The sequence below is a fragment of the Ruditapes philippinarum genome, unplaced genomic scaffold, assembly GCF_026571515.1.
Source record: "Ruditapes philippinarum isolate M1 unplaced genomic scaffold, ASM2657151v2 ctg509_1_1_1_1, whole genome shotgun sequence".
Taxonomy (NCBI): domain Eukaryota; kingdom Metazoa; phylum Mollusca; class Bivalvia; order Venerida; family Veneridae; genus Ruditapes; species Ruditapes philippinarum.
In genome coordinates this window covers 247,361-272,876 of record NW_026859313.1, presented here as the reverse complement: position 1 = coordinate 272,876, position 25,516 = coordinate 247,361, and the positions used below count along the sequence as shown (strand labels likewise).

Sequence of the window (25,516 nt, the reverse complement as noted above, 5' to 3'; positions counted from 1 at the left end):
AAATCGCTTTACATACCATGGAATATATTTTGAGCCGCGTCATGACAAAACCAACATAGTGCGTTTGCAACCAGCATGGATCCAGACCAGCCTGCGCATCCGCGCAGTCTGATCAGGATCCATGCTGTTCGCTTACAAAGTCTATAACAAGTAGAGAAACTGATAGCGAACAGCATGGATCCTGATCAGACTGCGCGGATGCGCAGACTGGTCTGGATCCATGCTGGTCGCAAACCCATTATGTTGGTTTTGTCATGACGCGGCTCATTTTGACCTGACGTCATTTGCGTTATACAAGCATAGTGTAAAGACGCACTAAATGTTAGCGTTACACTATGGACGCGCCAATTAAAATGATTATTTTGTACTTTATACAGTCTTTATGTGATAAATAAGATATTATAGTCGTGTAGGTTCATTACTGAATTTATTGAACTCGTTGAATCAATATTTTGCTCGCCATAGGCTCGCATTCAACTCATTCAATAAACTCAGTATTGAACCTATACTCATTTAAAATCCTTTCTATACCACACTGTAAATAAGTTAACAAATCTGAAGCCTGATATCAAACATTATCACTCCTCCTCATTTCTTTTTCTTTCCCATTTGAGTATAGTTTACTATGATAAGAAATTAAAGTGTAAAGAATGCAGGAAAAAAAATGAAACTTTTGTTTCATCAAGGACACTACCAGGACTAATGTTAATTCATTTTCTGATTTTGCAAAAAAAAGATAATTGATAATAAATTATCTTATTCCTCTATTACAGGACTCGAATTCATACCGGAATTTGCTTGCAGGTATTGTTATGGTCTAAATTATTTCTTTGTAGTAAATTCCATATCTTATTGACGATATTGATGCTTAACGATTTGTCGAAAGAATTTAACTAGCCCGTATATGTCGCTTAGTGCCGCTATACATTTTGTTTGCGTTATTCAAAGTTGTAATCACACTTAAGTGAAATTTTATATATGTATATAATTATGCTTCTAAAACAATTTTCAAATATCAAGGAATATGTAAAATACGTATTGCAAATATTTGTTCACAATATATGTAATCATTAAAATATATGCATTCATTTCTTATTGAAAAAATTGGCTTAGACTTTATAGAAAATAAATTTCTAATTACCTCCCTTTATTAACATGAAATTTAAATTCGGTAAGATCTTTACAATTATGCTTTTTAAACTTATAATATTGATTAATCATCATTTGAGCATTACATTTATGATATAAAACCATACAAAATGAGTTACAGGATCTTTAAAAAGAAAATGGATAGTTGTTTTACTCGCCAAACACCTATTGTAAAGTGAATCATGAAGTACAGTAAATAGACTTTTGTACGAACATATTTGTACAGTAAATATCGTAGTGTACTTTTCTTTTTCCCTACGGAATTTATTTCAAACATTTAATACTAGTTTTATTTTCATATTCACCTTTTGCCACAGCACGTGCCGGTGCTGACTTTGATGAAGACCTTGCTGTAACCCGTCATTCCCGTTTGGTGACGCCGGTACCAGAGGTAATTAAATGTCTTATAATAATATCAATTGTTTTTGATATGTACACTTGTTTGAGTCGAGTCAAAGTTTAAAATATGATTGTGATCGTTATGAACGAGCAATTTCAAACCATATACAATTGTTATTTCAAAACTCTGATATATGTATGAATTATTGTGTGCCATCATTACCAGATTCATTAATCGAATTTTACTTTTATTATACGACTATCACAATTTGGGCAATTGCCATTTTGCGCCTGACTAAGCGTTACTTAATTCAGCATGCTTCTTTTACCACATTGTCAATAAACAAATTTTGTTTATTTCGATAAGAAATTAGTGTACAGAATGCAGGAGAACGTAAAACATTTGTTTCATCGAAGGACACAACCAGGACGAATCTCATTTCCTGTTCTCAAATTTTGCAAAAGGAAAACCGATACTTGCATTTGATAATAAATTACCTTATTTCTCTATTACAGGATTCTTACCGGGATTTGCTTGCAGGTATTTTTATGCTCTTAATTAGTTCTTTTATTAAGTCATAGACGCTATTTGATGCTTTACGAATAGTCCCGTATATTTCGATTAATGCCACTGAACATTTTGTTTGCATTTGATTGACAGAGGTCCTACTCGGCCAACACCCATGCCAAGATTTGATTTTTATGTTCTCCGAAAAATTTCGGGGGAGCATATAGTCGTCGGGTTGTCCGTCCGTCCGTCAGTCCGAACGTCCGTTCGTACGTACGTCCCGAATTCGGTTTCCGATCAATAACTTAAGAACGCTTAGGCCTAGGAACTTCAAACTTGGTATGTTGATTGGTCAAGACCAGCAGATGACCCCTATTGATTTTAGGGTCAAGGGGTCAAAGGTCAAGGTCACATTGACCTTGTAGGTAAAAACGGTTTCCGATCAATAACTAAAGAACGCTTAGGCCTAGGAACTTCAAACATGGTATGGTGATTGGTCATGACCAGTAGATGACCCCTATTGATTTTGGGGTCAAGGGCACATTGACCTTGTAGGTAAAAAAAACGGATTCGTGTCCGGCCCATAACTTTATTTGAAGTCGGATTTTAAAACTATTTCACAGAAATGTTCACCATATTGAGACAATGTGTCGTGCACAACGTTTGGGTTGTTTTTACACTTTGAACTTTGTCTGTGACATAACTCTGACACTACAAGAGGTATATACCTTCCTGTGTCCAAAACCTATTCGGGGAGCATCACCCGGTTCAACCGGCACTTGTTTTTCTTTGGCAGCAATTAACCTATTTTACTCTTCCTATTACTTATGGAATTTATTTCAAACATTTAATACTAGTTTCATTTTCATATTCACCTTTTGCCACAGCACGTGCCGGTGCTGACTTTGATGAAGACCTTGCTGTAACCCGTCATTCCCCTTTGGTGACGCCGGTACCAGAGGTAATTAAATGTCTTATTATAATATCAATTGTTTGTTGATATGTACAAATGTTTGAGTCAAGTCAAAGTTTAAAATATGATTGTGATCGTTATTAACGAGCAATTTCAAACCATATACAATTGTTATTATTCAAAACTCTGATAAATGTATGAATTATTGTGTGCCATCATCACTAGATTCATTAAGTTATATTAACTGACACAATTTGGGTAATTTTAAATTTGACCCTAACCAAGCGTTATTTCGAATTCTGCATGTCCCATAAAAATGTCATAAGTCGCTGCCTATCTGTTCATATATTCTTAAGATATTGTAAGATTACTTAAGCATATTCAAACAAAATTTTCTGTTTTTCATAAAAAACAGATACTTGTATTTGATAATAAATTATCTTATTATTGTATTACAGGACTCAAATTCATACCGGGATTTGCTTGCAGGTATTGTTACGGTCTTAATTAGTTCCTATGAGTAAATTCCAAGTAAAAATTGACGCTATTCATGTTTACGAATAGTCGTAAGAAAAAACAATAAGGACGCCCGTATATTTCGATAAGTACCAGAATACATTTTGTTTAGTTTCTATTAAAAACAGATGGATAGATGTTCTTCTCGCCCAACACCCATTACAAGATTTGATATGTACAGTAATTAACCTATCTTACTCTTCCTATTGCTCTTCCTATTGTTTAAAGATTTTACTTAAAAAAATGATACTGGTTTAATTCTGAAATATACTTTTTGTCACAGCACGTGCAGGTGCTGACTTTGATGAAGATTTTGCTATGACCCGGCATTCGCCATTGGTGACGCCGGTACCAGCATACCGTACTGAGAACCTAGATGAGAGCCCGAAATCTTCATTGGTGGATACAATATTTAAAAAGGTAACAATATATCTGCTAAGCTTAATCTGATTTGAATGTTCATGTATCGACAAAAAAGTTTGGGAAGGGCAGACTATTCAAAAAAAGTTGTTTTCCATAAATGCGTGTTTTCTTTATGTATAGTAATATTATATAATGTTCTACTGGTACCATTTTTGTGTCGTCTGCTACAGTGTTGCGACGACATAAAGGGACCCCTTCTCTGTCGTCTGTCAGTCTGGCCGTCCGTAACAAAACTTGTCCGGACTACTCCTCAAATAGTCTCATGAAATTTCAACCAAACTTTATAGAAATGATCTGTACCAAATCTTGGTGTGCATTGATTTTTAGCTCGACTATTCGCAGAATAATCGAGCTAATGCAGTCACCCATTTGTCGGCGTCGGCGTCGGTGTCGGCGTCGGCGTCCCTGTGGTTAAGTTTTTGCGTGCAAGCTGGTATCTCCATAACTACTGAAGGGAATGAATTGAAACTTCACACTTTTTCTCTCTGTGATTATCTAACATGATTGGCACAAGTCCAATAACTCTAATTTGCTTTTTCACATAATTATGCCCCTTTTTCGACTTAGAAATTCTTGGTTAAGTTTTTGCGTGTAAGCTGGTATCTCCATAACTACTGAAGCGAATGGCTTGAAACTTCACACACTTGTTCTCTGTGAGAATCAAACATGATTGGCACAAGTCCCATAACTCTTATTTGCTTTTTTTGCATAATTATGCCCCCTTTTCAACTTAGAAATTATTGGTTAATTTGTTGCGTGCAAGCTGGTTATCTCCATAACTACTGAAGGGAATACACACTTGTTCTCTGTGATTATCTAACATGATTGGCACAAGTCCCATAACTCTGATTTGCTTTTTGTGCCCCCACTTTAGTGGCAGGCATTTAGATTTACCCTTGTCCGTCCGTCCGTCCTTCCGTCCGTCCGTCCGTTCTCTTTTGTGTCGCATGTAACTCAAAAAGTATTTGACCTAGAGTCATGAAACTTTACAGGAATGTTGATCAGCATGTGTAGTTGTGCACCTGGGTATTTTCGTCTGGATATTTTTAATATTTAAGCATTATTGCCCTTGACTAAGTAAAAGTTTGCAATTTTCAACTTGTGTCGCATGTAACTCAAAAAGTATTTGACCAAGAGTCATGAAATTTTACAGGAATGTTGATCAGCATGTGTAGTTGTGCACCTGGGTATTTTCGTCTGGATATTTTTAGTATTTTTAGAGTAATTGCCCTTGACTTTTTAAAATTTTGCAATTTTCAACTTGTGTCGCATGCTACTCAAAAGGTATTTGACCTAGAGTCATGAAACTTTACAGGAATGTTGATCAGCATGTGTAGTTGTGCACCTGCGTATTTTCGTCAGGATATTTTTAGTATTTTTTTAGTTATTGCCCTAGACTAAGTAAAATTCTGCAATTTTCAACTTGTGTCGCATATGTAACTCAAAAAGTATTTGACCTATAGTCATGAAACTTTACAGGAATGTTGATCAGCATGTGTAGTTGTGCACCTGGGTATTTTCTTTTGGATATTTTTAGTATTTTTAGAGTTATTGCCCTTGACTTTTTAAAATTTTGCGATTTTCAACTTGTGTTGCTGTTTCGGGGATTTAAAGGGGGCGACAGCCCCTCTCATCGCCAAGAAGATTTTGGACAAGTGACAGGCTTAAAATAGCCCCCGGTCGATCGTAAGGTAACTTGTAACCAACGCTAGAAAGCCTTTTACTCTGTCTCAATCCATTGAGAAGTTGCAACATTTTGAAATCAATTTTGATGGTGGAAAATAGTGATTTTAAGGCAATTTTGAGAGGTTCCCCCGTTGGCATGGTAACAGGAAATTGAAGATTGAGCATGCTGTTATAGAGGCTATGGTCCAGTCAACATTTTTGCCAAGTTTCATCAGTACTGAGGCATTTTTCATAGTTTCATAGCAGTTTGAACTTGCAACAGAAGGCTTTCTTTTTAATGAAAACGGCCATTTTTCTTATGCGATAAAGGGTTTATTGTCTGTAATTAGGCAACTCTTAAGGAAGAAGTCCAGGATTAGTCATGTAGATGGGAGATTTCCCATAAATCGCCTAAGAAACGAAAGGATGGAGATAGTGTGATGTATTAGGGATAGAGACAGGTTTGTTGGAGGCAGAAAATTGGTTTGGGGTTGGATAATGGGGAACCAGAAAACTGGTTTTGTCATTATCAAATGTAAACACTGATCCTCTTGTTACATTTTTCTGAGACTTTATTGTTCGTTAATTTTCAATTTGTTTCAAGTTTTTGTTTTGTGATTTATGGATAATCAATAAAAAAAATGAAAATATTTTCAAGAAAAGTATATGTAATGATTTCTTTTTATTTATTACAGGATTCAAATTCATACCGAGATTTGACTGCAGGTATTTATATGTCAAAATATTTTTTCGACCCTTTAAAGAAAAAACAATAGGTGTATTATGGGATCACATAATATACAATATGAAAAAGAATTTCAAAGAGAAGGCAGCCCTAAAAATAATATATTGCAAAATAAGGTCTGTCTAAATTTTTGTTAAGATTTTCTCAGAATTTACCGGATATTTACTTTATAATTGATACATGTACTATTGTTTACTAGTTCACTATTGAAAATAACCATGAAAAAAAGAGTAATCCATTTTACTAAGTTTTTTTACTTGACTTCATTGTTAAGATAACTTTCGCAAAAAAATGTCAAAGATATTTAATTTCGAAACTGAGATGAATTCAAAAGAGTTGATAGCCCTGAAGTATCTTTTTTTGCTTAATTATTTTATTTCAAATAAGAAATACTAACTTTGTTTCTGTAATTTGCTTTGATCCGATTATCTCATATACAGACCCTTCCCAAATATTTCCATGCTCTTGTTCATCTTGCAATTTGGACAACAAGACCATTTATCATTTTAGGGAAATTTCAAAATATGTACCGACTCGAAAGCGAACAGTAGAGAGAATTAATGGTCAGGTGCATTGATGTTAACGAATTCGGAATCTTTCCTAACTCGATAATATATGAAGTTCAAAATCTAGTTTTGTAATATTTGGTATGTTGATAAAGTCTCATATATATATAATGCGCGTCATCTTATTTTTCTCATCTGTTCGTTCATGGTTTAACTCTTACAGTACAAATGGTAGGATATTGATGACCATATGGAGATTATGCATTTCAGTTTGATTTGGAGCAAAATATGGATGCAATGATTATGGAGATAGTAACAATAAATTTCGATACATTCTGTGATTTCTCAGAGTTACAGATTAATCTCTATGTAAAAATTATGTCAATTTCCTTAACATTTCACAAGCATTATTCTTGCCTAGTGGCTAGAAATTTCAAGTCAGTGTGGGATGAGGTAGGGTATCGGATAACATAACACTGGCTGGGGGTTGCTGTATTATCTGTGACAGTCTGCTTTGAGTACGCACCATGTCCTTGTCCATAGTTAGTATACTTTACTGTCCATCATAAACTAGTGTAGCAATTTGTCTCCTCTTGTAAGCAACGATCTTAACATTTAACTGCTGAACTTATGAAATGGATTCGCCCTGCTTTGAATTTGGAAAAGTCCATAAAAGTTTAAGGGATTTCAATTATACATTATTGGCTTACGGAGCCATTTTCATGGGTCGGTCGGAGCACTATATACAAACAAACAATTTTTTATGGATGGCCTTATGCACTGTGTATTTTTTTTTCTACCTTCAATGTACAATGAACATTATTTCTGCTGTTGTATTGTGTATAAATTTTTGTGACATAATATGATGTGCATCTATTTCATTTTGCATTGTCTATTTGGGTCATTGGCCTAGAATGATGTAACAAAGTCAAAATACATAATTGACCTTCCGATAGTGTCGAGCCTTGGTGTGCATTCTGACCACGATCCATACTGGGGACAGGGCTAGCAAAAATGAACTATTTGCTACATCCAAATAATAAAATAATCAAAATTTAAACACTATTAGTTTTATTATTATATTCTTAGGAAATTTCATATTCATTTAGTTATGTAACTAATTGGTATTATCACGGTATTTTATGTTGAGCATCTGTTCATGTTTATAAATGAAAACAAAAGTTTTTCATAGAAAAAGCATGTGATTAAAAATTTGAATCGCTTAAACATTTGGATTCTTTCTTAAAAGTTTATATCCAATGACAACTGCCATATCTTAAAGTCATTTCTTTAAGTCATTCTGACGTTGTACATGATTTGAGTTATTATTAGTACCTACCATTTCATATGTGATAATATTTTGCTTCTACAAAAAATCATAATGAAATAAAAAACGTAATGTCTCTTTTCAGCTCATGATAAAGACACAGAACTGGTTAATATAACAGATGTGACGCCATATAGAAGGCGAGGCTTTCCAGCTCGTCTCTCTTTTCTCGTAAATAGAGGTGAACAGAACATCAGCTTAAACCTTACTAGGAACAGACAGTCCCCGAAAATAAAACGATTATATGGAAAGGTAAGTTAAAACCCATCTTTTAGAGGTTTGAGAAACTATATTGTCAACTATGCAACATACTCGTATATTCGTACGGAACACATAACAATTACAAACTATGATTGAATGTATATATAAGAATAGCATAAAGTAGGGAGTGTGACACAAATCTCTGGTAATAATTAAAACATTGTAAACAAATGTCGCCACGTGTTGGATGTCACTACTATACGGAATTGGTTCCTGCATTTGAAATTTTCCAATTACTTGTATATAACTATAGGCTATATGCATAAAAATAAATAGTACAAATATGAAAATAATTTCAATCGAATTTTGACGTCTGAAAGCAAATGTTCGTTTACCGATTTGTTTCTCTCATTACCTCGGCTTCCGAAAGAAAAATTGTCTTCGTTTCAAATTTCCTTTAGGTTCTGCGAACAAATCACAGCTTTTAAAGATACTGTTTCAGTATTGCTAAACAGCAAAAACATCCGCCACATTGAATTGCAGTCCGAATAATTGTACTTCGCGGTGAGATATTGTGCTAACTTGTGTATGGACAAGACCCATAACAAAAATATCTTTGAATGACACGTCAAAATATTCTGACTTCATTAAATTGAAGAAATAGAATATGGACAATTATCGAGAGATAATAGAGAATATTTACCTTCAAATACATCCTGGACAAGGTTGTAAATAAATTTGTTTTCCGAAATGAATTTGTTTTCCTTTGTAGAACATAAAAGTATACCGAGATTCACTCCATGGAGGGGAGTACTTAGTTAATTTGACTCGGAGTAATAATGGACGCTATCTAAGGACACTGGTAGGTTTTAACCATTTTAACCATTGATTTTCGTATGTTACAAGTAATACATAGTCATGCTTTTGACTGGTTTCTAAGTCACGGTCAAACTGAAAGATCAGATAAAAATTAATGGATCGAAAATTTGGCTGTTTTATAAAAAAAATGTTCGCAATCACGAGATTATATACATGTATGTCAGTCACAAGAGACGATGAAATGTTCAGATTTTGTCCCGAACATATCTTTTACATATATGGAATTAAAGTTTTACTTAAACTTTTATCTAGGTCAAACATAAAGACCACACTTGGATGTCCGAAGAAAACTTGTTCATTATGTTTCTGCTAGATACATAGGATTGTAATATACCTTGGCACAAATAGTATTTCGCACAGGACAAGTTATGTCGCATACAGTGGTCAAATTAGTTTAGAAAATAAAAATGTTAGTCTAATCATTAAGTCCTCATGTATTGTAGAATTTAAGTAAATGTTTTCTTTTATGCAACTCAACGTTTGTGACGGGTGTATTTTGTGACAAATTGGCACTCTTGTTATTTGTTGTTGCAGTTCGTCTTGTTAAATACTTTGCATGAAGTGAACTGGTGTTCGTATTTGTATTTGTACCTAGATATATTCATATTCTTAAATTGCTTCGTATAATAATTAAGAGTTTGTAACTGTCATGCGTCTACTGTGCAAGAGGGCGAATTCCGTACCAGGGCTTATGGGTTTTCATTGGTACATCAGTAATCGTCAGTAAGAAAATTGATTAATATAAGTTGCAAGAACTTCTTTCAAATTCGAACTAAAATGTGGTTAAATAAAAATTCTGTATATTACCCATATTAGTAGAACAAAGGTAAACTATGCAGTAGAACAGAAATCTGCGTTACTGATGGTAATAGTTACAATATTTGTATACATATTAATTCCTTTGAGCCCTCCGTAGGAATGCAGCTGTAGGAATAACTGATCTGGTGCACGACAGATTCCAGGAAATAAAAGCAAAATGATTGATGAAGAACAAATGAATGTAAATTGTAAAAAACAAAACATTGTTTAAAATGAATAATACAGCAGTTTTCTAAAATTTCAGAATGGACTTTTCAATACTAGTGGAGAAAATGTTCTCTTAAGACCTCTTCCATTGAATGCTTCGGTCGTCAAACGAAAAATGAGACTGTTTCGAAAGAAAGTTTCTGTACCATATATCTTGAAGAGAGTAAATAAAAAAGAAACAAAGAAAGGCATTGTTAAAGGTAAATTTAAATAATTTTATATTACATATAATTGGACATGAATTGTAAAATCTTTATTGCAAATTTATATTACACTGAAATTCCTTTTTTAATGTAACATGTCCGATAAATAACTTAAAAAGGAACAATCTTTTCTTGCTTTTATATATATTTGATTAACTACCATTGGTAAGTTGAATGTTTCAATATTGGGTCGGGGGCTTTTATGTTTACCAAAAATATATATATATATAAGGTTATGAACGTAATTTTGTCACCCCATCCGTCTGTGTGCATGTTAGTCCCTCTGTTAATAAATCTTAAATCCTCTGGTCAAGGTCACACGTAGTCATTTTTGTATCAATTTCAGAATTGTGTCTTTTAATCAATTAGAAAGAAATTAATATGTTTTGGCACAAAAATTTACTGATAACCATACGATGCGCAGAATAGTTTTGGACACCCTGACGCCCCGGGGAAAACATGATTTACATAGACTTATAAGAAAACGCATTTTAGTTTCATTGTGTGAAACAATATGTCTAGAGCTTAAATAATTAAGCATGTAGCATTGCTTTATTGACCTTTACAAAACTAATGTGAGTCAATATTGGCCCCCAGCCAGAGGTACTTGATTTTTATTAACTGATTAAGGAAAACAAATGTAAGTCAACCAAGCTTAGAAATTTGGCATGCAGCTTCGATTTGTAGATTCTACACATATACAGTACATATATTACTAATGGCTCTCATATCAAATTTGGTCCTGTGCCGGGAGTCACTTCCTTTATGTAGACTAAGGTATAAAGAAACACAGTCTTCTCCATGCGGATAAATACCTCGCCGCTAATTTTGGCTTACTACATTGCCTACTAGACATCTATAAAGTTTCATAAATAATGCACTTGGGGTATAAATGCCTCGAGCTTTGTCTCGGAGGTCATAATATTATCATAAGAATTATTAAGATTACAAGTTTCTTGATTTGGTTATCCTAATTGAAAGTCACTCAAACAAATTTACATTCGGGTGTATATTGCCCCGCCTTTGTGCTCTAATACATTTTTGTCTTTCAGGTAAACATGCACGAAGAATCAACATACTAAAGATGTTGGAACGGGCAGGCAATACGAATTTTCCCCTGCCTACGATTAACCTTCCCACAGTCAACTTGCCAACTTCTCAAAAACCAGAGGAAACGACTTCGGTATCGCCGACGACAACTGAGGTATATCCTACTGACTCTCCAGATCAGTGTACAGATCATTATAGGCAATGTCCAACATGGCTCGAACAACATTATTACAATGATTATAAGAAATTCTGTGACCGAGATGGCTACGATTCGTGGTGTTGTGAAACATGTCTTGAGTGGGAGTCCGGGTCAGGGTCAGGTGGATGTCCAGATACAGGATACAGTGATTCCATGTGTGAAGATCTTCTCAGATGGGGTGTAAATAACGATAAAGAATTATTGTGCGATCTCTTTAGTACAGAATGCTGTCGCACATGTACTGATGAAGACAATGATGACAATGATAAACAGGAACCAGGCAACTGTGTAGATAAAGGGTATGGAAGCTCCACATGTGCCGATCTCCTAGATTATGGTACAGATGGTGATTTGGATGAACTGTGCAGATATTTTTCAGAAGAATGTTGTAACACATGCTCTGGTAAGTAGACATAATTAATTGATAAGTTTAGGTTTAAGTTTACGTAATTATTCTTCTTATTCGGGTTTAAGCTCACCTGAGCTAGCTCAGGGTGAGCTTTATGGATCGTTGAATGTCCGTCGTGCGTTCGTTAACACTCCAGCGGTCACATTTTTTGACTCAATCATCATCAAACTTTGTCAGAATGCTTATCTAGGTAATTGCTCGGATGAGTTCGAACATGGGTCATCTCGGGTGAAAAACTAGGTCACAGGAGCTAAAAATATTTAAAAAAAATCTTGTTAACACTCTAGTGGCTACTGTTTTGCTCCAAATATCCTGGAAATTGGTCTGATAGTATGTTTTGGTGATTACTAGGTCAAGTTCAAATATGGGTCACCTGGGGTCAAAAACTAGGTCACACCGTCCAAATATTGAAAAACTTTGTTTACACTCGACTGGTCACTTTTTAGCTCGACTATTCGATAAGAATAAGTAGAGCTATTGTAGTCACCCGAGCGTCGGCGTCTGCGTCGGCGTCGGCTTAACCACTTATGTTAAAGTTTTTGTAATAGTTCAAATATTTTTAAAGTCCATTGACATATGGCTTTGAAACTTTGCACACTTGTTCACCATCATGACCCCAACCTGTAGACAGGAGGAGGTAACTCTATCAAGCATTTTGACAGAATTATGCCACTTTTTCAATTTAGAATTTACGTTAAAGTTTTTGTAATACCTCGAATATTTTCAAAGTCCATTGACATATGGCTTTGAAACTTTGCACACTTGTTCACCATCATGAACCCAACCTGTAAACAGGAGGAGGTAACTCTATCAAGCATTTTGACAGAATTATGCCCCTTTTTCGACTTAGAATTTACGTTAAAGTTTTTGTCATAGTTCATATATTTTCGAAGTCCATAGACATATGGCTTTGAAACTTTGCACACTTGTTCACCATCATGACCCCAACCTGTAGACAGGAGGAGGTAACTCTATCAAGCATTATTACAGAATTATGCCCCTTTTTCGACTTAGAATTTACATTAAAGTTTTTGTAATACATGTAGTTCAATATTTCAAAGTCCATTGACATATGGCTTTGAAACTTTGCACACTTGTTCACCATCATGACCCCAACCTGTAAACAGGAGAAGGTAACTGTATCAAGCATTTTTTTTACTATCAAGCACTAAGAATAGTCGAGCGTTGCTGTCCTACCGACAGCTCTTGTTTGACTCAATTGTCATAAACTTGGTCAGGAGAGGACTACTATGAGCTATTGTAGCTCTCTGTCCAATTCCTTTCTGCTTAAATTGTAAATTATTTACATGTATATATTATCTGATTTAATATGTTTAAACCAAACTTGGTCAGGATGCTTGTCTGAGTAATTGCTCTGAAAAGTTATATTGGTCAGGTGAGCGATCTAGGGCCATCTTGGCCCTCTTGTTTACATATACTTTCAAAATTCAAACAAGGGACTTCGATTTTTAACACCCCTTTATTGCAATTTGGGGAGCAAATAGTCGACGCTTTGTCCTTCCGTATGTAAATCTGTACTTGTGTAGTTCTGTGGCAATTTACTACTGTTTCTTCAAGCATGTTCAGTTTTCTACCATAAATTTGATTTAGATACTAGTAGGTAGAGACCTGTGATAATCTTTTATTTTCGGATTAGTTTGGGATAAGTTGGGTCGATGTTAAGATAGCCAGTGTTGAAAATGTCTTTTGTGGTCCTCTTTGTGTGGTCAGGGATCACTTGGGTCTAGGTCACCGGGGCTTAATCTAAATTGAGTTTTTTTTTGCATAAGAAAGGTATTCATCTAGTTTACGAAAGTTGAAAGTTTGGTCAGGTTCTACTGGGGTTCCTGCCCGTTCCAAAATTAATCTGGACGTTTTCCTTCATCTCTAAAAAATTTGCCACATGATCCTTACAAAATCTTTATGACCCAACCAAAGAGCACAACAAAAAAACACAATTTAGAAAAGAAAATTGCAGATGAAAATTGGTTACTTAATTGTAACTTGGTTTGAATAAAAATTGGGCATTTATTTAAAATACATAACTTGATTTAATAACGTAGTTAGTTAAATGAATATTCCAGGAAGAATCTAACTGGGAGGCAAAATTTACTGCCAATTATTTGTGGTTTTTAATATTTTATTTAGTTTCCTCTTGTACACCTTATTTTATACTGTTCAACTTTTAATTATTTTGTACTGAATTCCTAATACATTTATATATATGTATTAAGTTTGCTGGTATAGAGTTCAATTTGTACATTATGATCTTTTTCAGGAAACCCAAGAAGAAATCTTTGAGTAACAAGTTCACAAGAAAAGTTCATGACATCTTGACTGAGTGGTGTATTCGGGATATACCCTGACTGTTGCTAGAACACCAAGAACCTTATGAAAGATGTTTAATATTGCATTAGGCCTATTTGAAGAAATTCTATTCTTTAAATTAAAACTGGTGTTAATATCATTTAAGATGATCGTTTAATTATAATTTGAACAGTCCTTCGCATTTGTGCCTTAGATTTTTGTCTTTGTTAACCTTAATTTCTCAAAAATTATTAAAGATATTCACTTTAAACTTACTTGTTTACTGAAAAATTGGAATGTATATTTAAAGGGAAGATAGTTCTGATGAGCATTTTGCTTAATGCCCTTTAACTCAAAAACCATCACAGATATATTCAATTTAAACTTGAATTACTTTTTGAACATCAATATGGGGGGATATTCCGAGGTAACTTGGCTTTTATCATACTATCGAGGACTAGAAAAGTGGAGCGTTCTGTTCCTCGGGCAGCTCTTGATTTAATTATTATTTTGTATTGTTTCGCTTTACTTTATGTTGAAAAACAGCATTTATTGTATCAATAAAATATCAAAACTTAGTTTCGAACTTTATTTATGTATGAACAAGACTGATGGAAAGTTATCATTTTTTTCTCTGCATGGTCTGCTAAAAATTCAAACATTGGGTGTCGGAATCATTCCCAGCAAAAATAAATTTAACGTGTGATGCACACTCCAATGAACAGCCAGAATGTCCTTTATTGGCCAAGGCAATAACCAATGTTAAACATCTAATATTGCCTTCTTTACTTGACCTTCGACAAAGCAAGTAACCCTTCATTAATTTTCCAAAAAGTTGCGTAATAAAATTATGAATAACTTTGAATACAAGCAAGGAATACAAGCAAGGAAAGTCAATTCTGCAAATCAAATATGGTAAAGGTATAAGTCGATCTTGTAGACATTGACGGTTTCAAACTATCGCGATGCTTTCCGCATAAAAAAGGTTGATAAACAAATCATTTGAAATACATGTATATGATCTGACAATTCAACAATCTGATTTCAGATGAAACTCTCTTGTAACAAAAATAGTTTGCTGTATGATAAGGATTTTTCTAATTCAAATGATGAGATAAAACAAACTAGAAATGTGTCATTGGACACGTATGCCCTCTCTCCACTGTCAGTTTTTATTAAACCAAGGCATATAATATGCAACTGGTTATAACAAACGAACGAACAGAAAAATAACAGTCAATAAACACTAATATCACAATAAAAGAATACACTTATGACTAGCTAAGTAAACAAAAAAGAGATCATACTGTTCATTTCAACTACTGAATTCAGTACTACATGTATTTTACATTGTAACAATTGGGAACGGAGAATGAGAAGTATTAATTACATGTATCTAAATTTTAACATAATGTTTTTACAAAATATTATAGTTTTAGTAGAATCTTTTTATTACAACTATTCATTAATTTGTTAAATGTATTTACACACGTTGCCAGGCAACTTACCGCGTACATGGTTGAGCGGGGTTATGATTGTCGCCTGTGTTTGATTTTGGCGGGGATGTGCACGTGAAAAGTATGATACATGTATATGTACTATAGGTGTGTAAAATAATCATTCGAGGATTTGCTTTTCGGCTGTTCAGACGAGTTTTATCTTAACTTTTCACTTAAATTCAAGAATGAACTCGGACAGTTTAGATGAGATAAAATCGTATTTTGATGCTAAGTTTGCAGATTTTAAGAAAGAGATATGCAAAGGAAGTGTTGCCAAAACTCACAAATCCACTGTTTTGAAAAACAAAGGGAATCAGATTCAGTTGGATCATAACTGTGAGCTGTTGGATTGCATTGTTCAAATTAGCGGACTGATTGAGTCAGGGGAACACAGTGAGGCGCTCGAGTTGTGTGAGACTGCTAAGAAAAAGATTGAACGTCGCAATAAACTGATAAAACTGGCAGACAAGTCACCTAGTGGTTGGTTGACTGTACACGAATATGAGCAAGACGATTTAGCCAGCGATGATGAGGATTCAAAGAGAATTAAAAAGGCTGAGAAAGCAGCTGCGTCCATTATCAAACAGCGCAATGAAGCAAAGAAAGCGAACAGAAGGTTCATAAATGGTAAGTTTAGTTTAGTCAGTTTAGTCTGCAAAACAATTAAACACGTGATAGAGTGTAAAGCTATGGGTGTCCTGATTGTACTAAGGTGGCAGTCTGCTGCTTACTGGCCTTTATTATTTGAAGATAACAGTTTTACAGGGAAAAACTATGTTAAGGATGTCTTAGAATTTTGTGACAGAAAAATATATGTTCATGGTAAAAACAAAAGATCTCTTTTTGGTTCTAGAAAGTTTAAGGGATTTGTTTTGGCAGTTAAACTTGATTCCAGATCATTAAAATAATTATCACGTTAAATTTGTAATTAAGTATTACCGGAAGGACTATTTAATTTCATGGGTAGACGGTCGGAAGGACCAAAGTCTGGCCGGAAGGGCCTCAGTCTGGCCGGAAGGGCCTAAGTATGGCCGGAAGGGCCCAAGTTTGACCGGAAGGGTCAGGACATTGGCTTATGTGCAAAAAAAAAAAAAAAAAAAAAAAAAAACTTATTTCTGCAGAAATTATTGGAGATATGTTTTTATTACATGAGAAAGATAATTGTTCTTTATATCATTTAAGATCAGTTGCAATTGTAATCATAGGGTTTTCAGGATTTTTGAGGATCGGATAACTGTTAAATTTAAGATGTACTGATGTTACATTCAATGATGATTACTTAAGTTTGTACATACGGTCTAGTAAAACTGATCAGTTAAGTCGTGGTTCTTCAGTTGTTATTTCAAAATCAACTGGTGTTACATGTCCATATACAACATTACAACTTTATTTTTCAAAGGCTGATTTATCAAACGATAGTGAAGAGCATGTTTTTCGGGCTTTATCTTCATGTAAGAAATCTAACTCATTTAGATTAAAGAAAGGAGGTTGCTTATCTTATACTCGAGTTAGGGAACTGTTACGTGAGATGCTTGTCGAAGTAGGCTTAAACCCTAATGATTATGGGACTCGCATTTTAAAACGCGGTGGCTCTACCGCAAGCGCTGTTTATAATGTATGTGATAGACTTTTTAAAAAGCACGTGGATGGAAAAGTGAGCATGCGAAGGACGGTTATGAGTCTGAGGCTATTAATTCGATTCTCAGCGTTTCTAAAAATCTAGGATTGTAATTCAGTTTCGTTTCAGTTAATAGCGTTATTTGTCCCGTACTTTAAAAGTCGACGCTGGAACAATCGCTCTTAGCCAATTGCATATAAAGTGTTTATTTGTTTTGTTGTAGTGTAGTACATGTAAGTTGAAGGGCTTAAGCTTGTAAATGATTTATGCTCGGTTGAAAGAATTGAATTAGAGCATAAATGTATTTACACACGTTGCCAGGCAACTTACCGCGTACATGGTTGAGCGGGGTTATGATTGTCGCCTGTGTTTGATTTTGGCGGGGATGTGCACGTGAAAAGTATGATACATGTATATGTACTTTAGGTGTGTAAAATAATCATTCGAGGATTTGCTTTTCGGCTGTTCAGACGAGTTTTATCTTAACTTTACATTATTTAGAAAATTGCGGTAGTTTATGTAGATTATAATGTCGTAAGATACACGGTTTTTTCAATCATTGTGTATAAATATAGTATTTAAAAATCAATGCATATAAACAATCTTGTTTTTCTAGTTTCAGATTCTGATGTATGATATGCCAGGAATGCTTGTTTAAAAAAAAAAAAAAAAAAGATGTTTCGTGGGACGAGAAGACGTCCATGCTGGTCTTGAGCCACAGGATCTTCCCACCTCCCCCTCCTAAAAATAAGTAAAAGGAGTTAGGGTTGGGTGGCCTGCTCGCAGCATCCCGATTTAAGAGTTCATGAATATATTATATGATTGTATTTTTGTATGCGTATACTTTATTGTAAATTCAAACATTGAATAAAGGAGTGATTATTATTTAAATTTAATAGGCATTTTTCTTTTCTCGTTTTTGTTTTTGTAGAACAATTAAAGTAACAGGGTCATTTTATCAAATTACTAATTATCTTTAATCATGTGCCGAAAACATGTGTCTAACAGTCAAGTTTTCTTTGTGAATTAGATTTTTCAATTAAAGATGTTATGTTATTTGTTGTATGGGTTTCCATTTTTGTTAGTTAACGACCTATATGTCTATCATGAATGACATCTAATGAGTAAATATGTTTGTTGTTTTTTTTGGGGGTTTTTTTGTGTTTTTTTTTTCGTTGAATGATACGAAATCAGTTTAACATGTCATTTGTTAATCTTTTGTGTATAATGTCATAGTGGTTTTGATACGTATAAGTTCTGTTTCTGTGTATAAACTCGTCAAATAAACGGCTGGAACAATCGCTCTTAGCCAATTGCATATAAAGTGTTTATTTGTTTTGTTGTAGTGTAGTACATGTAAGTTGAAGGGCTTAAGCTTGTAAATGATTTATGCTCGGTTGAAAGAATTGAATTAGAGCATAAGTTTAAAAATATTGGGTTGAACATAAAAAACTGGGAAGAAGAGATTTACGTCTTAAGTCATTAAAGTATGAAAATTCAAATAAGTAGTGAAATTCATCATCAATAGCTTGATACGGACATAAGGAACAGAGAGCCAATTATTATGATCATTTGCCAATTAATGTCTACTTTTTTCAATTGGTAATAAGTGATATCATTGTTCTAAATTTACATAAACATTTGCCTATGGCAAATGGAAGTTGGAAGTACATCTAGATATTTTTCAAAACAATGACTATTTTATATGTCTACTGACGTACATCAAGATAGAGGGACAAAGAAATTTCTTCTCCACTTACTCCAAACTGGTTTACGAATTCCAATTTTTTTCAATGTCGACATCTTGATTTTCCCCAAACGCATATGCACAACTTCACGTGCCGACCAACAGTCTTGTAAAGTTTCATGACTCTAGGTTAAACACTTTTTGAATTACACAAAACACAGGTTGAAAATTGCAAATCTATTACTCAGTCGAGGGTAATAACTACAACACAGGAACCCAAAATTATTTCCAAAACAAAAAAAACGATTTTAAAAAATCCCATATATATACTATAAAGTGTTTTTTACAGTTTATATATATAATCTGTATTTTTTTCATTTTGGAAAGAATTTCGGGTTCCTGTGCTTTACAAATACTGTATTAATCCTAGCTAGGAGCACAACTACAAATGCTGATCAACATTTCGGTTAAGTTTCAAATATCTTTAGCATGTTTATGTTTAGGGCTACGTGCGACACAAGTTGAAAATAGCAAATGTTTACTAAGACAATGGCAATTACTCTGGCAAAACTGGATGAATGCACAGCGAAACCCAAGGTGCACAACTTCACATGCTGATCAACATCTGTAAAGTTTGTTGAATCTAGCTAGAGCACTTTTAGAGGTACATGCGACCCATGAGTACGGACGGACGCATGGATGGACATACAGACAGCCGGACGAGGGGCAAATCTAAAGCCAACCCGCCCCAAAGTTAGGGCACAACAATCTTATTTCAAGTTAAACTATTTTATATCCCGCGTTTTCCACAAATTTAAATAGTAGATTTATCGCCTTTTAATGAACAATTTTGCGAGAGTAATCTCCCTTACAGCAACAATTCAACTACCAGCTATTTTTAAAATATTGTCAAACTTAAATCTAATCTATTCTAAAAGGATTAAGAATGTGAACCTTGTATATTAAATAATCATAAGATGTTTAGCATTTTGTAACTGAAATCCTTTAAACTTTTAAAGGACTGCTCTTACATTTAAAGCTGGGCGGATCCATTACACAATCAGCCGGTCTAGTTTTTGGTACTCGCGCAACATGTTAACAATAAGAACAATTTATAAAGTTTCCTATCAAAATTCATAGAACGATTGGGGGAAATGGCTTGAGGAATTTTTCCTCTCAATTTTTATGTTCACACGTTTAAAGCTCGGGAAGATATCAATTTATTAATAGGTATACAGTAGATCACTTTCTTTATACACACCATGCATATGGAGTAATATATAGTTATACATATTCTAAACATATATATTTATTTACGTATATATATATATATATATATATATATATATATATATATATATATATATATATATATATATATATATATATATATATATATATATATATATATATATATATATATATATCTAAACGTATATATTCTAAACACAATGCTAATATAATATTTCTTAAAACCATGGCTAGCTACAGATATCCTAATGAATTTCAACAGTTGGTTCCGTAAAATGACCATTATCATGGGACCAAAAAAAACTTAGTTTGTAAAGATGATTCCTCTGTGCACCATGGGAGTCTCGATGGGCATGTAGGACTCCGACTTCATAGACATTTCTGTTTGAAATCACTCGAAATACAGTTCCCTCTCAAACATATAAATTATCTTGCCTTTCTCGCCAAAGTAGTTTGCATAATCCCAGGCTCGGCCATTTTATGCTTGTGAAATCATTTTTATGACGCCTGTGAGAGTTTCTGTTTCTTCTGAGCGTTTATCTACGACATATAGGGGGTATATTTCGCATATTATCGTTAATAGTGATAGAATTTCAAGTTCCTGTGATTCAACTAAAACTTAAGTAAGCGTTCAAAATTATCCTAATTTGATCAAAACTTAACGATTAATCAATTCTCAACGACTTATCAACATTTCAAGCAGGGTCAATTCTTAACTTAGAAAAGTGACCCAGGTTCATTAGTAAACATTGAAAAATGATCCATGGTGCAAATTTTCAACAGGGTCAAAGTTTAATGTTACCCCGGCATCTTAACGCTTCCTCAATTAAGCTATCTACTAGTAATTGGACTAATTCGGGATTGATTTTATTTCCCTGACTTGTGTAGTCTTCAATTTTAATATCCTCACATTGGATATTTTATTTCAGACAGCTAAATTTGGAGATCAAAATAAAAAAGAAACGATGTAAAAGGAGTTAAAGATATTGCAATCTCGGGATATTTTGAAGTTACTTTTGTGAAATAACGCTGTTGTTATCTTTAACTTCCAGATAACTTACATAATGTATACTGCAAAATAACCGATCCATGCCAACCTAATCTAACCCATCTAAATTAACAACAGGCGCAACATAGCTGAGCATAATATTATGTTGCTCATATTTTTCTTGCTTTTTGTGTAAACTCATCCCACGTGTTCAATTAGCAAGCTTCATGGGCTACGGTGCATTCAGTTATCTCATTTGTATTGTGTATGGGAAACTGTAGATGAATATACAATACTTGGCTTATGGGATATAATATTAATGTTTAACAACCAACTCTAAAAACAAAAACATGTATTTCATATTTTCAATGTTTTTATTGAAATAACAATAACAAAAATAATATATCAACAAGGAAAGAAACTAACATAAAAAATCTCATGAACATGTACATGATGATTATAATTAAACTCTATATACAAGTGGAAAATGGCACTCCGAGACACTTGTGCACTACAAGTTAATCAAACACAAAGCACTAATCTTACAATGTATTCGAATAACAATAGCAATATAAATGTGGTAGTTTTATGTACACAATGTGCTCATTGATAACTGCGCGCAGCCTACCTTAAATTTGCACTCAGCAGATTTAAAGCGGATTTTTTCACTGGAGTGGTTCTTGCAAACCAAATAGATAGTTAGTTCAAGGGTCGCTATGAAGCGTGCAATTTCCGATTGAACTGAAGTGGACGTCGTTGATACATCTCACAACAGCTTCTTTGGACCCTTTTTCTTTCACTAATTGTGCAGTGCCTTCGACCACTTCAAAATCTTGTGTGTTTACATTCATCAAGTTTTGACTGTGATGGTTAAACATTTTCAAAAAGCATGCGAAGCGTACTTTTACGTTCTTTACGACGGCATTATCATCAATAAAAGTGTCTTTTTCAATCTGAGGAAAGTCCACTTTCTGGACTTCAACAGAGCCAACTTCTTGTTGATCAGCATCCACGATAATGAAAACATCTCCCTCCTTTAATGCCTGTATATTGAGAGCGTAACCGTTTGGAATGCTGTCTGACCAGAAAAAGCAGTCATTAAAGTTCAAGCTGTTCCCCTGGAATGTCATTCGTCGACCATAACCAAGACCTATTGAATTGAGTCTTCTCGCTTCTCCGTTGAAGAGGTACTCATTGGTCCCAATATAACGCACGTTGTAGCGGAAACCCGGGGCTATGCGACTGTCAATTTCAAATCCTGTTGAGAGAACGGTATTATTAAAGTACATATAAATATAAACAAAATATCGAATAAAACGGCCGACTTAATTACGCAAAAGGAGAAAAATAACTTTCATAAATGACATTATATTACTTTTGTAAGGAAAGCTATTGAAATGTATTAAAGGGATGAAAAATACAGCCGAAAAATTAGAATATTGATTTTTATTTATTTTGAAAAAAAACACTCACATTAGTACTTTTTGATTTTCAAATCATATTGGACCATAATAAATTATAATTATATGTCAATTTGAACAGAATGTAACAAATGTGCCTTCATGTAAATTTTAAAAAATGCGGCACACTCAATACACAGAACGAACAACATTTTTTTGCAACATAACGATTTAAAAAGAATAGTAGTAACGTTTTCGTAAAATCATTAACCTCTCACAGCCAATAAGAACTCGAGGATTAAATCCATGCTCCTTTTAGTTGCTAAGCAACTGAACCTGACTCTTCATTGGATTGGCTCATAGATCTGAAAGAATTACTGTGTAACAAGCGTGTTCCTGACAAGGCATTGAGATCTCTTTAAATTTAATTCTTAAAACTTTTTTTCATTTATTTTTCTTATTCATCTTTTGATTTGCATTGTCCAAATGTTATTTTTTTAGGTAAAAGAGATTTCAAACAACTTGAAACCTCTGATACTCAAAAAGTGACCAAAACAAAAATGTTTGAAAGCCAAAAGATTGCCAAAAATATGAGATAGTAAAAGAGACCTCTTATATCAAATTGGCGAGCATGAAACAAAATATAATTATTTATTCAAATGAAATGTTTATGAAGGGCACCTTTCTCTCATTATGTAATTATTTGGACAGCAGTTAAAATTCAAAACCATAGTCCAAACTTAGTTGTCTATTTTCTTTTCAATTATATTTTGATATACATAAGTCCGTTTTATCAAGTAAGCTACAAAATGTATATTTATATATCCCGTACACATACATAATGGTCATTTCCGTCGTCATTTCGTCAGTATTTGTTATCAAATTGTCAATAAAGCAACTCTTAACGAATGTTCTTTTTTTAATTCATCACTTCGACTAGTGTTTAATAAACAATTTTGCTAATAATCTATTAATATTTTTGACAACTGTTTAATGAAATTCTCTCGTTCTTGTAGAAGCGATACTTACTAAATCGTTCTACATATGTACTTCTATCTCACCACTTTCTAGCGATACTCTTACATACATTTGCCCATAAAACAACGCTTTTGAAAAAATGTTTGTGGTTCAATGCTGCTATCTGAATACTTTTTAAAAAGAAAAACAGCACCTGTACATTATTTTCGTCTTCAGGTTTAAAATAATTTCGTGACCATCTTTCAGACAAAATAAATTGCTTCTTACGGGGTTTTCTTTGTTTCGTTCTTTTCCTTTAAATTCATATCTTGATTTTGGATTTTTTTTTAAATTATTAATGTTTTCAAAAGCGTTGTTTTGATGAAATGATGCATCATTTTTCTTTTTGAAGAAAAATTGGAATTCCATATTTACCTTTAACAAGTAATTCGTGTTCTCTCATCTCCAACTGTTCGGGCAAAGGATGGTCGTGATCATTTTCATCACAATCAAGCTCAGCCTGTTCCTTGATATCCCACACTTTGAAGAGGTCCGCCAGAGATTTGTGGCCGTCTGTCCGTCTGTTTGAAACGTCGTTCTTTAGGTCGCCTGACCTAATGGTCGCATAGACTGAGAGTCTTCTAAGAAACATCTCATCTGCGTCATTATGAAAGATTCCAAGTTCCATGTCCAATGGAGTATGCGTGTTTACGTTAACCATAGACATTATGTTTCTAGAAAAATATATACACTCAGGTTAATTACATTTTATCCTGTTACGCAACATAATTTCTTTAATGTCGTTTTTTTTTTTATATAAAATTCATTATGCAAACAATAAATTGAAGAAAAAAACATTGAAACGCTGTACAGTGCTTCAAATGATTTTTGTCAATTAATTTAAACGACCTATGGTCAATTAATGTAAGTCATATGTTTCAGCATTAGATTTATCTTACTATAGTTTAATAGATCTATAGTTAAACTGTTAAATATCTCTGGATCTAATTTATTAATATCTAAACTTAAACCAGTATTTTTTATCGGAAAATGTACTTACGTTTTTGGAATATAATTTAAATCCGCAGATAAATTTGTAAATAAAATCGTTTAAATCGTAGTGTATCGCAAGGTGTTGCTTTGTGCGCAGCGTTGTAGGTTCTGGAGTAAAGAGCGGAATGTCAGCGGAATATATATTATGCATAATGAAAACACGATTGTCGATTTCTGATTGGTTGGTTGCCAGACATCAATGAAAACTCATGTACCATGCGTTCAGCACGCATTAAGGTCGTGCAGTATTTTTACCCGAAGTTCGGCGAGAAATTCCGATATCGGTTAATGCGATATTTTGATTCACTAATTTCGCAACGCTTTGATGACTCAACTGGCCGTAGTACTATTATGTTTACGTTATTTTCCGTTTGTACATGTATTAAATTATTTGAAAACCGGCGGAAGATTCAAGGTGCGTACAGTCGTTATTAATTATGACCCTTATACTGGGCTTCGGGCGGTTTGTTAAAACCACACGTGTGTATGGACCTAGGGTCAATTTAGACTTTTGTTATAAAAAAGACAAATAATACATAAGCCAGTTTAAACCAGCCTGAGAGACTGTTGTAAAATATGGGAAACATGTTATATAAAGAAAAACCAGTTTATACTGGTTTGAACTGTTTTAAGTAGGTCTGTATGTTAATAGAATCATTGATTTTCAAAATGCAATTTCTGTAAATAGATATGTAATA

General features: G+C 33.8%; 3 protein-coding genes across 4 annotated transcripts; 2 read left to right on the top strand and 1 right to left on the bottom strand.

The window, feature by feature from the left end:
- The first annotated feature begins 733 nt into the window (after positions 1 to 733).
- LOC132756046 (uncharacterized) lies at positions 734 to 14,943 on the top strand. Of its 2 annotated transcripts, XM_060747014.1 has the most exons (12): positions 734 to 804; positions 1,467 to 1,540; positions 2,005 to 2,029; positions 2,884 to 2,957; positions 3,368 to 3,398; positions 3,709 to 3,845; positions 6,209 to 6,239; positions 8,177 to 8,343; positions 9,065 to 9,154; positions 10,235 to 10,397; positions 11,453 to 12,052; positions 14,337 to 14,943. In XM_060747014.1, exons 6-12 carry the CDS (start codon positions 3,744 to 3,746, stop codon positions 14,357 to 14,359), a joined length of 1,176 nt encoding a protein of 391 aa, XP_060602997.1. In that variant the 5' UTR covers positions 734 to 804; positions 1,467 to 1,540; positions 2,005 to 2,029; positions 2,884 to 2,957; positions 3,368 to 3,398; positions 3,709 to 3,743; the 3' UTR covers positions 14,360 to 14,943. The 2 variants fall into 2 exon arrangements, with proteins under 2 accessions (XP_060602997.1, XP_060602998.1); XM_060747015.1 differs by lacking the exons at positions 2,005 to 2,029; positions 2,884 to 2,957 and having other exon boundaries at positions 738 to 804.
- Positions 14,944 to 15,838: 895 nt separating this feature from the next.
- LOC132756047 (uncharacterized) lies at positions 15,839 to 18,604 on the top strand. The gene is made up of 2 exons (XM_060747016.1): positions 15,839 to 16,491; positions 18,099 to 18,604. Exons 1-2 carry the CDS (start codon positions 16,050 to 16,052, stop codon positions 18,116 to 18,118), a joined length of 462 nt encoding a protein of 153 aa, XP_060602999.1. The 5' UTR covers positions 15,839 to 16,049; the 3' UTR covers positions 18,119 to 18,604.
- A 3,159-nt stretch (positions 18,605 to 21,763) lies between these two features.
- Positions 21,764 to 24,916, bottom strand: LOC132756045 (uncharacterized). The gene is made up of 3 exons (XM_060747013.1): positions 24,826 to 24,916; positions 24,201 to 24,499; positions 21,764 to 22,666 (listed from the first exon to the last, which is right to left on the bottom strand). The coding sequence occupies exons 2-3, from the start codon at positions 24,490 to 24,492 to the stop codon at positions 22,113 to 22,115; spliced, it is 846 nt and encodes a 281-aa protein (XP_060602996.1). The 5' UTR covers positions 24,493 to 24,499; positions 24,826 to 24,916; the 3' UTR covers positions 21,764 to 22,112.
- Between the last annotated feature and the right edge of the window lie 600 nt (positions 24,917 to 25,516).

Coding starts and splice junctions, on each gene's coding strand:
- LOC132756045 (XM_060747013.1), bottom strand. CDS start 24,492: ATGTCTATGGTTAACGTAAACACGCATACTCCATTGGACATGGAACTT. Junction 22,667..24,200: donor ACACGAATTACTTGTTAAAG/GTAAATATGGAA, acceptor TTCTCTCAACAG/GATTTGAAATTGACAGTCGC.
- LOC132756046 (XM_060747014.1), top strand. CDS start 3,744: ATGACCCGGCATTCGCCATTGGTGACGCCGGTACCAGCATACCGTACT. Junction 8,344..9,064: donor TAAAACGATTATATGGAAAG/GTAAGTTAAAAC, acceptor TTTCCTTTGTAG/AACATAAAAGTATACCGAGA. Junction 9,155..10,234: donor GACGCTATCTAAGGACACTG/GTAGGTTTTAAC, acceptor CTAAAATTTCAG/AATGGACTTTTCAATACTAG.
- LOC132756047 (XM_060747016.1), top strand. CDS start 16,050: ATGAACTCGGACAGTTTAGATGAGATAAAATCGTATTTTGATGCTAAG. Junction 16,492..18,098: donor GAACAGAAGGTTCATAAATG/GTAAGTTTAGTT, acceptor TTGTTTTTCTAG/TTTCAGATTCTGATGTATGA.